This window comes from Pelophylax lessonae, assembly GCF_965119305.1.
Source record: "Pelophylax lessonae genome assembly, chromosome: 2".
In the NCBI taxonomy this organism is placed as follows: domain Eukaryota; kingdom Metazoa; phylum Chordata; class Amphibia; order Anura; family Ranidae; genus Pelophylax; species Pelophylax lessonae.
Window position 1 is genome coordinate 273,898,767 of NC_138769.1, and position 13,695 is coordinate 273,912,461.

The following is a 13,695-nucleotide window of genomic DNA, read 5'->3' on the forward strand; positions in this document are numbered from 1 at the left end:
AAAATTACTCTAAAATTCAAGATATAGCTGGGTGTAGTAAAATGACCGCATTGGCGTTCTATCAGATTATCGCTACCTGCATGGCGCATGCGAAATGTTTTTTTTTTTTTTGTCGGCACGTCACTGCTGTTACTCAATCTAATTGGGCAGCGGGTGATCTGACAGAAGAACATCCCTCTCGCTTTAATCCCAGCACACAGTCGCATGAATGTGACGTCTGTAAGGTGCGGTCTAGTATATAGAGAAAACGATTGCAGTCCAACAAGTCACTGCGGGAGCTTTAACTACGCTTTCGTCATAGAAGATGGAGACTACTGGTTCTCTGTGTGTCAACAACAAAATGAGAACTGGTGCGAGCGGAATCGGGGCTGGAAGTCCTCTGCCAGGAAAGGGAAGAGAATATAACCGCAACCAGCGGAAAGATTCGGAGGTGAGCGTGAACAGAATATCAACGTGCTTTCAATCAACCCGGTTAAGGGGTTCAATTAAAAAGTGTTAGAGGAATGATGTATCCAGGCACATCGCCAGACTGTATTATCGGCATCACATGTACGGTTTTCCTGATTGACAACAAGTCCTATCGCAAAAAAATCTAAGTCTCAGTGTGCAGGAGGTTGTGGTATGTTCTGCAAGGAATGTGAAGATACATATAGTATTGTCTTGCCTGTGAAAGCTGGGCTAGAAATATTTCCACTTACCGCTGTCGAGATCACTAAGGCAGGTTTCTATTACAAGTTTAACCACTTGTCCTCCAGAAGATTTACATCCTCCCCCCACCCCTTCATGGCCAGGCCATTTTTTGCAATATGGCACTGACAATTGCCCTGTCGTGTGACACTACCCAAATAAAATATAGGTCTCCAGACCCAAGAAATGGAGTTAGTGGACCAGGAAAGGTCACTACTTTAACTACCTCAATACTGGGCACTTAAACCCCCTTCCTTCCCAGACTAATTTTCAGCTTTTAGCGCTGTTGCAATTTGAATGACAATTGCGCGGTCATGCAACACTGTACCAAATTTATGTCATTTTTTTCCCCACAAATAGAGCTTTCTTTTGGTGGTATTTGATCACCGTCAGGTTTTTTCTTTTTTGGTGCACAAATAAAAAAAGACTGAAAAGTTTGAAAAAAAAAAAAAAAAAAAAATTTTGTTTAGGTTATAAAATTTTGTAAATAGATATGTTTTTTCCTGCACTGATGAGCACTGATGAGGAGACACTGATGGGGTGGCACTGATATGCAGCACTGATGGGCACTGATAGGTAGCACTGATATGTGGCACTGATATGTGGCACTGATAGGCAGCGCTGATGGGCACTGATAGGTGGCACTGATAGGTGGCACTGATAGGCGGCACTGATAGGCGGCACTGATTGGCACTGATGGGGGGCACTGATTGGCACTGATGGGGGGCACTGGTGGGCACTGATAGGCGGCACTGGTGGGCAGTAATGGGCACTGGTGGGCGACACTGATAGATGGCAATAACGGCACTGGTGGGCAGCACTGATGGGGAGGGCACTGGGGGGCTCTCTGAGCCCTGCTTGCCATCCCTGGTGGCCATGGTGGGCATCCCTGGTGGCTTAGTGGCACCCCTCTCCCCCCCCCCCCCCCCCCCAAGGCTGTACTGGTAATCAATCATCTGATTACCAGCACAGACCCCCCCCTGTGATCAGTGAGTAATTAGAAATACTCACTGATCACCCCAGCAGCAGCACCGATCCTCTTCTCTTCTCCTCACTGACAGGATCTGTCAGGAGGAGAAGGGATCGAAGCCGTTACAACGGCTCTATTTACATTACATGACGGCTGTGATTGGATACAGCCGTCATGTGATCAGGAGGGCCAATCACAGGGCCCTCCTGCCGAATGATGTTGCTCTGTGTCCGAGGGACACAGGCACATCGAGATCGCGCCGCTGCGCGTGCCCGCGGCGGCGCGATCTCTCTCCTTCTGAAGGACGTTCCGGGAACGTCCATTCAGAAGGACGAGACTCCCACCTGGCCGTATATTTACAATGGCCCGGGTGGGAGGTGGTTAAAGTGGGAGTAAACTCCCATCTCTGACATCTAGAGGTAAACCTAAGGTACAGTAAATATCTTCTAAACATGCACTGTTTAAGAGATATTTCCTGTACATGTAGCTGGTGATGTCACTGGCGCATGTGCACTGAATGAATTGTCACTTGGGCTGTTCTTTCAGAGCCCTGTGCCCGTAAGCAGCGGCTCGCATGTGCAGGAGTGACATAATCGTGGCTCCGGCCACTCATGCAGTCGGAGGCTACGAAGAAAGACTGTCAGATGTGACAGCACGATGCTGGAGGACTTCGTTTTCAGGTAAGTTTCACATTTTGTGCTAGTATGCAATGCACATTATGATATTGCCTTGCAGATTGGGGAAAAAAAAAAAACACAGCAGTTTACTACTGCTTTAACCACTAAGCCCCAGAAGATTTTACCCCCTTCCTGACCAGGGCCTATTTTGCGATTCAGCACTGCGTGACTTTAACGGACAATTGCGCGGTCGTGCGACGCTGTACCTAAACTAATTTGACGTCCTTTTTTTCCCCACAAACAACACTTTCTTTTGGTGGTATTTGATCACCTGTGCGATTTTTTTTTTTTTTTTTTTTTTTTTTTATCATGCGATATATAAAAAAAAAAAAGCGTCAATTTTGCAAAAATAGCAATATTTTTCACATTTTTTTTTTTTATATGAAATTCCCCCCCCCCCCCCCCCAAAAAATGTAAAAATTTAAATTTTTTAACATTTTCGCCCAATTTGTTTTATGCTACCTATGTGTGGTAAAAAAAAATCGCAAAAGGCGTATTTTGATCGGTTTGCGCAAAAGTTATCGCGTTTACTAACAAAGGGAAAGATTGTTATTTTTGTTGTTTTTTTTTTTTTTAAGGCGTAATGGCGGCGATCTGCGTTCTTCTTTTTTTTTTTTTTTTTTTCTCGGTACTGCGACATTGCGGCGGACAGATCGAACCCTTGACTGACATTTTTGACACTTTTGTGGTTACCAGTGACATTTCTACAGTAATCAGTGCTATACATAAGCACTGTTACTGTAAAATTACACTGGCAGTGAAGGGGTTAACTTTTTTTTTTGAGAGGGAGGGGTTGTGTGTGTCCCTAGGGGCGTGATTCTAACTGTGATTGGCTGTGGCTTGAGGTGTAGGAACAGTGATCAACGGTCCTACATAGTAGAACCGTGTGATCACTGTTTCTACACAGGGGAGAATGACAGGCGGCTTTTTTACATCAGCCGCCTGCCTTTCTCCCTCTGCACCGACGATCACCGACCGATCGATCGCGCGGGGGGGGGTTCCGTGACCACGCGGGAGCGCGCACTCGCTCCCTAGATCCTCACAGGCTAGCGAAGTAGATGAACGTCACTCAGCCTGTGAGGGGCTGACTGCCGACGTAAATAGTCGTGCGGCAGTCGGCAAGTGGTTATGGTAACTCCACTTTCATGAGGGAAAGAAAACAGCAAATAAAAAACAATATAGCGTATACAATTGCAACACAAATCATATTGTAATTGAATGTTATTAAAAATTACCTTTCCTTTTCAATCTGCAGCTGTTGTAATTTTTTTGAAAGTGCAATGCAATATCGCTACTTGGAGCTGGATGTGTACCGACCACACCCCAGAAACTACATTTCCTGCTTGTGTGATTGGCTCACCAATTTTCCCAGAAGTCACAAGACCGATTTCTGGCATCCTCTGTCAATTTTGGTGAGATACTCCCAATAGGAACATGTCTGAAGGGATGCAGGCCCATCAGCTTTTCTCATTAGAGCCACAGCTGATAGGTAATTATGAAATCACTCCCATTTGACCCACTCAGCACAGATGAAAATTTTTTCAGAATAACAGAAGGTAGGAATTTGTAACAGAGTTCTTTAACCTCTTCCTGTCCACGCTATAGCTGAAAGACGGCTATAGCGTGGACCTTAATTGCCTGGAGGACATGCATGAGCTGCCTGCGTGCTTCCTGCGGAGCATGCATGACTCGCTCTGTGATCAGAGAGTCCATGAGACTTCGCTGATCACAGATTGGAGTAAGGGGCCAGTAACGGCCCCTTACCAGGTGATCAGCTGTCAGCCAATGACAACTGATCACGTGATGTAAAAAGCAGCCGGCGATCAGCTTTTTTTTTTTTTTTTCTGAGCGTGAGGAGAAAAAAAAGCAGATCGCCATTGCTGTCAGAGAGGGACTGCGGTCCTGCAGAGGAGAGGAGCATCTGTGCCCACCAGCGCCACCTATCAGTGCTGCCTTATCAGGGCCCATCAGTGCTGCTTATCAGCGCACATCAATGAAGGAGAAAAAGTACCTGTTTGCAAAATTTTATAACAAACTATAAACTTTTTTTTTTTTCAGCAAAAAGTAAAAACCCCAGTAGTGATTAAATAGCACCAAAAGAAAGCTCTATTTGTTTGAAAAAGGAAAAAAAAAAAAAAAAAACGAAAAAAAATTTCATTTGGGAAAATGTTGCATGACCGCACAATTGTCATTCAAAAAGCGACAGCGCTGAAAGCTGAGAATTAGCCTGGGCAGGAAGGGGGTTTATGTGCCCAGTAGGCAAGTGGTTAAAATTCCTGCAGTGTACAGAGATCACCCAGAGGGCAATGTTTTTTTTTCTCAACAAAAGTGGAGTTACGCTTTAAGCTTCACTGTATTTTTTATTTTTATTTTTTTTTTTTTGTGTAGTTTATGTATGGTTAAGTAGAAAAAAAAATATTCCTTCACATGGGAAACTGTTAGTGTACCAATGCTTAAAGTGGTTCTGAAGGCAGAAGGTTTTTTTTTTTTTTTTATCTTCAAGTGATTGTAAAGTCTTGTTACTTTATACTTCCCTCCTCCTGTGAAGTTGGTTTTGCACAGAACAGCCCAGATCCTCCTCTTCTCGGGTCCCTCTTTGGCTCTCCTGACCCCTCCCTCTTATCGAGTGCCCCCACAGCAAGCAGCTTGCTATGGGGGCCCCTGAGACGCGCCGCAGCGGCCCGTGTCCATTCAGACATGGAGCTGCTATTCAGCCCCCCCCCCCCCCCCTCTCTCTTACATAGTTACATAGTTTGTGAGGCTGAAAAAAGATATCTGTCCATCCAGTTCAACCTATGATGTGCGTGCGTGTTTGCTGTTAACCGTACATTGTATACCCCTGTATGTTATGGTATTAAGGTGCCCATCTAATAGTTTTTTTGAAACTATTGATGCTCCCTGCTGATACAACTGCCTGTGGAAGCAAATTCCACATCCTTACTGCTCTGACAGTGAAAAACCCTTACGTATTTTAAGGTTAAACCATTTTTCCCCTAGTTTTAGTGAGTGGCCACATGTCTTATTGTATTCCCTTTCTCTAAAAAGTTTGTTCTTTATGCTGGGGTCGCCAGTACAGTATTTGTACATTGTTATCATATGCCCCCTCAATCGTCTCTTCTCTCCAGAGAGAAAAAGTTCAGTGCTTGTAGTCTTTTCTAATAGCCGATGCCCATCTAGGGACTCTCTCCAGTTCCAGCACATCCTTCCTGAGGACCGGTGCCCAGAACTGGACAGCATACTCCAGATGTGGCTGAACCAGAGTCTTGTAGAGTGGGAGAATAATCTCTTTATTTCTGGAGTGAATCCCCTTTTTTATACATGCCAATATTCTGTTGGCTTTGCTTGTAGCGGCTTGGCATTGCATGCCACTGCCAAGCCTGTTGTCCACTAGTACCCCCAGGTCCTTTTCCATCTTAGATTCACCCAGAGGTTTCTCCTCTAGTGAGTAAGCTTGCTTTCGTGTTTCTGATGCCCAAGTGCATTACTTTACATTTTTCAACATTAAACCTCATCTGCCATGTAGTTGCCCACCCCGTTATTTTGTTCAGGTCCGCTTTTAAGGTTTTCACATCCTGCATAGAAGATATTGGCATGCTTAGTTTAGTACCATCTGCAAATACTGAGATTTTACTCGATATCCCCTCCTGTAGATCATTTATGAATAAATTAAACAGGATTGGTCCCAGGACAGAACCTTGGGGGACCCCACTTTCCACACCCACCCAATCTGAGTACTCCCCATTAATCACCACCCTCTGGACTGTCCCCTGGAGCCAGTTCTCTATCCAGGTACTCACCCTATGGTCCATACCTACATTCCTTAGTTTGTACAGTAGGTGCTTGTGGGGAACGGTGTCAAAGGCCTTTGCAAAGTCCAGATACACCACATCCACAGGCTTACCTTTATCTAGGTGGCAGCTCACTTCATAGAAGGTTAATAGATTGGTTTGGCAAGAACGCTTTTTTTCATGAATCCATGCTGATTACTACTAATATCATTTTCATTACTAAAGTCTTGTATGTGGTCCCTTAACATCTCCTCCAAAATCTTGCAGACTACTGATGTTAGACTGACCGGCCTATAGTTACCCGGGATATATTTCGGCCCTTTTTTAAATATTGGTACCACGTTGGCTTTTTTTCCAGTCAGCTGGCACCATACCCATCTGTAGACTATCCTAAAGATCAAGAATAATGGTCTGGCAATCACCTGGCTTAGCTCTTTAAGAACCCTCGGGTGCAAGCCATCCGGTTCCTGTGATTTATTTATGTTAAGTTTCTCTAGTTTAGTTCTAAGTCTATCTTCTGTTAGCCATGGCGCTACTTCCTGAGGTGTATTATTTAGTTTAGCATTCCAAGCTGGGTTAGTGTAGCCCCCACCGTTTCTTTTGTGAAGACTGAAGAGAAGAAATTATTTAACACTTTCGCCTTCTCTCTATCCTTTGTGGCCAGATTTTCTTTATTTTCTTTGTCTTTCATGGGGCCAATGTGTTCTGGCCTCGCTTTCTTACTGTTTATATACTTAAATAGATTCTTGGGGTTCTTTTTACTCTCTTCCGCTCTTGATTTCGCCTTTACATTTCTTATTACACGGTTTGTAATGCTTGAATGCTGCCAATAACCCCTCAGCCTTGCATTTTTTGAAGGCCTTTTCTTTAGTATTAATATGCATTTTTATGTTGGAGTTTAGCCACCCAGGGTTTAGTTTTGCTCTTTTAAATGTATTTCCGTTTAGAATGCACTGGCCAATCCCTTTGTTTAGTATGCTCTTGAAGCACTCCCATTTCTCCTCCGTGTTCTTTGTTCCCAGGGTTCTATCCCATTCGATATTTTCTAGCAAAGAGCGCAGTTTTGGGAAATTGGCTCTTTTGAAATTCAGTGTCCTTATATTACCCTTGTGTTTCCTATTACTATAATTAATACTGAAACTAATTGACCTATGGTCACTGTTTCCTAAGTTGCTCCATATTTCTATATCCGTGAGCAGGTCTGTATTGTTGGTAATCAGTAGGTCAAGTACCGCATTGTTTCTTGTCGGTGCGTTCACCATCTGACCCATAAAATTGTCCTGCAACACATTTAGGAACTGCCGAGCCTTGGCTGAATGTGCGGTTCCTTCTGCCCAGTCTATATCTGGATAATTAAAGTCCTCGATTATAATGACATTTCCCATCCTTACTGCCAATGCTATCTGTAAAAGGAGGTCCGCCCTCCTGATTGGCTAACTGACTGTAATTGAGACTACTGTCTCTTAGCCAATTATGAGGCAGAGTTCCGGACAGCCGAGGGACTCGTGGACAGCGATATGGCTCAGATAAGTATTAGGGGGTGCTGGGGAGGTTGCTGCACACATATCTTATTTCATAGAATGCATTAAGATGAACCTTCTGACTTTACAACTCCTTTAATGCATTCTATATATTAGGATAAAAAAAACCTTCTGTGTGCAGCAGCTCTCCTCAGCCCCCCTAATATTTACCTGAGTCCATCTTGATCCATCAATGTTGCATGAGAGACTGCTGTCCAGTTCTCCTCGATTGGCTGAGACACAGCAGCAGGAGCCAATGGCAGTCAGTCAGTCAGTGAACCCTCAGCTCAGGTGCCACCCATAGCAAGCTGCTTGCTCAGGGGCACTCGACGGGAGGGTTCCCAAGAAGGGGAGGATCTGGGATGCTCTGTGCAAAACCTTTACACAGAGCAGGTAAGTATAACATGTTTATTTTTTTAATACGAACAAAAAAAGAGACTTTGGTATCACTTTAAATCCAACCAGGAAATTGGAGGTATGCTCATCCTATCAAGTCTCCTAGTCAAGCTGTGTATATATGTATCCTCTGGATAATTGCAAAGTGGTGTGAGGGAAAATATACAAACTTAACAGCCCATAATGATTATTCCCAGGTAGGAGGCATGGTAAGAGGGGAAATGCCTGGGTCAGGTAGGTTGCTTCCGAGGCATAAATTATGCTTATGCTTCTGTTCTCCAGACTCCTTCAGCCACTTTCTGTTTCTGCAACGTTCACACCTGCGAATGGGCCCAATACCAATTATATTATATGGCTACAGGTCCCTCTCCAAAAATTAGCATATTGTGATAAAGTAGCATATTGTGATAAAGTTCATTATTTTCTGTAATGTACTGATAAACATTAGACTTTCATATATTTTAGATTCATTACACACAACTGAAGTAGTGCAAGCCTTTTATTGTTTTAATATTGATGATTTTGGCATACAGCTCATGAAAACCCAAAATTCCTATCTCAAAAAATTAGCATATGTCATCCGACCAATAAAAGAAAAGTGAAAAAAAGTCAACCTTCAAATATGTTCAGTTATGCACTCAATACTTGGTCGGGAATCCTTCTGTAGAAATGACTGCTTTAATGCGGCGTGGCATGGAGGTAATCAGCCTGTGGCACTGCTGAGGTGTTATGGAGGCCCAGGATGCTTCGATAGCGGCCTTGAGCTCATCCAGAGTGTTGGGTCTTGCGTCTCTCAACTTTCTCTTCACAACATCCCACAGATTCTCTTTGGGGTTCAGGTCGGGAGAGTTGGCAGGCCAATTGAGCACAGTAATACCATGGTCAGTAAACCATTAACCAGTGGTTTTGGCACTGTGAGCAGGTGCCAGGTCGTGCTGAAAAATGAAATCTTCATCTCCATAAAGCTTTTCAGCAGATGAAAGCATGAAGTGCTCCAAAATCTCCTGATAGCTAGCTGCATTGACCCTGCCCTTGATAAAACACAGTGGACCAACACCAGCAGCTGACATGGCACCCCAGACCATCACTGACTGTGGGTACTTGACACTGGCATTTTGGCATTTCCCTCTCCCCAGTCTTCCTCCAGACTCTGGCACCTTGATTTCCGAATGACATGCAAAATTTGCTTTCATCCAAAAAAAGTACTTTGGACCACTGAGCAACAGTCCAGTGCTGCTTCTCTGTAGCCCAGGTCAGGCGCTTCTGCCGCTTTTTCTGGTTCAGCTTGACCTGGGGAATGCGGCACTTGTAGCCCATTTCCTGCACACGCCTGTACACGGTGGCTCTAGATGTTTCTACTCCAGACTCAGTCCACTGCTTCCGCAGGTCCCCCAAGGTCTGGAATCGGTCCTTCTCCACAAACTTCCTCAGGGTCCGGTCACCTCTTCTCGTTGTGCAGCGTTTTCTGCCACACTTTTTCCTTCCCACAGACTTCCCACTGAGGTGCCTTGATACAGCACTCTGGGACCAGTCTATTCGTTCAGAAATGTGTTTCTGCGTCTTACCCTCTTGCTTGAGGGTGTCAATGATGGCCTTCTGGACAGCAGTCAGGTCGGCAGTCTTACCCATGATTGCGGTTTTGAGTAATGAACCAGGCTGGGAGTTTTTAAAAGCCTCAGGAATCTTTTGCAGGTGTTTAGAGTTAATTAGTTGATTCAGATGATTAGGTTAATAGCTCGTTTAGAGAACCTTTTCATGATATGCTAATTTTTTGAGCTAGGAATTTTGGGTTTTCATGAGCTGTATGCCAAAATCATCAATATTAAAACAATAAAGGGCTTGCACTACTTCAGTTGTGTGTAATGAATCTAAAATATATGACAGTCTAATGTTTATCAGTACATTACAGAAAATAATGAACTTTTATCACAATATGCTAATTTTTTGAGAGGGACCTGTATATTGGCCTCATTGAAAGAAATGGCAGGCTACTAGCTCCCTCAGCTAATTGTGGCTGCTCATGTGTAATCGCTCATGCAGCCATCACCTGTGTGCATTGCTATCAATGAGGTTGACTCTCACAGCTAATCACCAGGAAACCCCTGCTAAGGTTTTTGCATGTAATTGAAAATCAGGCCCTTGAAAAACGGGAAGAAAAGGGACACCAATGTATTTATATTGGCAAGCGGATGATCTTGCTTTGACATTCGCCTTTCAAAGAATAAGTTAACCACTTAAGCCCCAGCCCTATTTCGGACACTTTTTTTGTTTACAAGTTAAAATCAGTATTTTTTCCTAGAAAACTACTTGGAACCCCCAAACATTATATATATTTTTTTAGCAAAGACTCTGGAGAATAAAATGTCGGTCATTGCAATATTTTTTGTCAGGCGGTATTTGCGCAGCGGTCTTTAAAACGCAATTTTTTTGGAAAAAATTACGAAAAATCACATTTCACTGCATTTAACCACTTGCCGACTGCTCACAGTATATTTACTGCGGCAGTCAGCCGCTCACAGGCAGAGTGACGTAGATCTACGTCGCTAGGGAGTGAGCGAGCGCGCGCCCCCGTGGAGGACCCATAATCCCCCCCGCGCGTGTGACCGGCGGACCCGATGTCCGCCGGTCACTCTGCGATCGTTGCTGCAGAGGGAGAAAGTCAGGCGGCTAGTGTAAACAAGCCGCCTGTCATTCTTACCTGTGTAGAAACAGTGATCACACGGTTCTACTATGTAGGACCATTGATCACTGTTTCTACAGCTCAAGCCACAGCCAATCACAATTAGAATCACGCCCCTAGGGACACACACAGCCCCTCCCTCTCAAATAAAGTTAACCCCTTCACTACCAGTGTCATTTTGCAGTAACAGTGCATATGTATAGCACTGATTGCTGCAGTAATGTCACTGGTAACCCCCAAAGTGTCAAAAATGTCAGTCAAGGGTCCGATCTGTCCGCTGCAATGTCGCAGTACCGCAAAAAAAAAATCGCAGATCACCGCCATTACGCGTTAAAAAAAAAATGACAAATCTTTCCCTTTGTTAGTAAAAGCGATAACTTTTGCGCAAACCAATCAAAATACGCTTTTTGCAATTTTTTTTACCAAACATATGTAGCATAAAACAAATTGACCGAAAATGTTAAAAAATTTAGATTTTTAATTTTTATAATTTTTTTTTTTTTGGGGAATTTCAGATTATAAAATGTGAAAAATATTGCTATTTTTGCAAAATTGACGCTCTTTTTTTGTTTATAGCGCATGATCAAAAAATCGCACAGGTGATCAAATACCACCAAAAGAAAGCTCTGTTTGTGGGGAAAAAAAGGACATCAAATTAGTTTGTTTATGTACAGCGTCGCACGACCGAGCAATTGTCCGGTAGTCACGCAGTGCCGAATCGCAAAATAGGCCCTGGTCAGGAAGGGGGTAAAATCTTCCGGGGCTTAAGTGGTTAAAAAATACTTAACAGTAAAGTTAGCCCATTTCTTTTTTTTTTGTATAGTGTGAAAGATGTCACGCCGAGTAAATAGATAACCAACATGTTACGGTTTAAAATTGCGCACACCTGTGGAATAGCGACAAACTACGGTCAATAGAAATCTCAATAGGCGATGCTTTAAAATTTAACGGTTACCAGTTTAGAGTTAGAGTGTAGATCTTTTTCTTTTATTTATTTATTTTTTGTTATTGCTCACGCTCTGGTGATTGCGGCGATACCTCACGTGTGGTTTGAACAGTCATCTCCGTATAGGTTTTTTTTTTTTTTTTTTTCGTGTGCGAGCTAACGGTTACATGGGCGGCTAAAATTTTTTTTTTTTTTCTGATTTATTTTTTTAACTATTACAGGTTTTTTAAAAAAAAAAAAAAAAAAGAAACTGATCACTTTTTTATTGCTGTCACAAGCAATGTAAACATCCCTTATGACACCAATATGCATTGACAGGTACTCTTTATGGAGGGATCGAGGGTCTAAAAGACCCTAGACCCCTCCACTACACTTTCATGTATGCAAAACGGCATTTTTGCATACAGCCGTTTTTTTTAAATCTGCCGCCTTTTGCAGCAGAGTAACCCGGAAGTGACGTCATGGACGCCGCCTCCGGGTTACGTCATCGGAGACCCGATCTAAGCTGCTTCTGGCTTGGATCGGGACTCCATCCAGCCGGCGGACATGCCGGCTGGGTGCTCAGGTCCGCATCGGCCGTTACCAACGGAAAGCCGACCGTTGGCTCTAAACCACGGTACCGGGATGGTGCCTCTAGCTAGAGGCATCATCCCGGTATAACCCCGCAAAGTTTGCCGACGTAGCCCTACGTCACTTTGCGGTAAGTGGTTAACCTTTGGGAACATGTTACATTTTCCACCTGATTTAAGGGTGTAACATGTTCCCAGTGCTGCAACCGCCGCCTGCTGCCACCCCTCCCTGTGGCAGCAGTACGGGGAGATGTTCTCCTTAGCAGCTGTTGGCTTGTAGTTCTTAAAGCAGAGTTCCATTCCCCCAAATATTTTATTTATTTTTGTTCTTTTAAACGCTCCTCTGTACTTGTTTAAACATATCTAGCAACATTTAGAACATGTCCTATGTGTAGTCCCTGTAGTTTGTGTTTAAAAAAAATTGAAGACTAACCAGATCTCAGAAGCAGACAGGTTCAATGTCATCTGAAGCCCATCTCTCTTGGTTTATGGGTTTCAGTGCAGCTGGCTACCCAGCATGTACCTCCCGATCACACTGCACGTTGAGCTGCTCTCTGTCTTCCTGACAGGTTGCCATAACAATTGTGGCATCTACGGAAGTTTCTGCCCCATTGCTATAGCAACCTGTCGATCATGACATCCCGATCCTCCCGTTCCCATCATTTCCGGTCTGGAAGTAGATTTTGTCATGAGGCAATTCGCAAGGACTCCTGGGATACATGACGCCGCTATCCCAGGAGCCCTTGCAAATCACCTAGTGACGTAATTGCTTACGCGGCCAAAGCCAGAAGTGCTGCAGAAGAAAAGTTAAAAAAAGGGATGTAGAAATAAAAAATAATTTCCATTTTATTACAGCATTCTGGATGGGCATGGGAGTAACTGGACCTTCAAACAATGGGTGGAATCTCCGCTTTAATGAACTACCATAGTTCATTGAGTCCTCCTGTCAGCGAGTATTGGCTTCCTCATACGGGATGTGCGGTCAAGCGGATACACTGATAGTGTGCAGGAGACCTGCATGACATCAGTGATCTGCTGATTGCTGGTGCAATGCTATACAGACTCCTACTATAAAAAATGCACATTTTATTACCTGCAAAAAAAAAAAAAAAAAAAAAAAGGTCCCTTTATTTCCTGAAAAGTAAAGTTCTCCTTTTTGTTTCAATACATTTTTATTAGAGAGTAACAAAGATAAATAACAATGGAAGTGGTACAATAATGAAGGCTATTTAACAACAAATAATGGTTGAAAAATGTAGGTCAACTGTAGCAGGTGGATACCCAGCCATCAATGCTATTAAAACATCTAGTATTAAGTCATGAGAAATGTAGACAAACCTACGTGCTATAAGAGAACAAAAGGTGATCACCATCTAGTAAGTGCAGGGGATAGCCCCCAAAACCGTAGGGAGCCCCCACCCAAGACACCCCTAAAGGGAGCAAACTGTGTCTCGGAGGAGGC

At 43.7% G+C, this 13,695-nt stretch overlaps 1 protein-coding gene across 2 annotated transcripts in view; it reads left to right on the forward strand.

Moving 5' to 3' along the window:
* Window positions 1-243: 243 nt before the first annotated feature.
* The window catches only part of STRIP1 (striatin interacting protein 1), a 652,163-nt gene continuing 638,711 nt past the window's right edge, over window positions 244-13,695 (forward strand). For both annotated transcript variants that reach the window (XM_082245809.1, XM_082245810.1), the window contains exon 1: window positions 244-430. In XM_082245809.1, coding sequence (XP_082101935.1) covers window positions 305-430 — 126 coding nt within the window. In that variant the 5' untranslated portion in view covers window positions 244-304. The remainder of the gene's footprint in view (window positions 431-13,695) is intronic.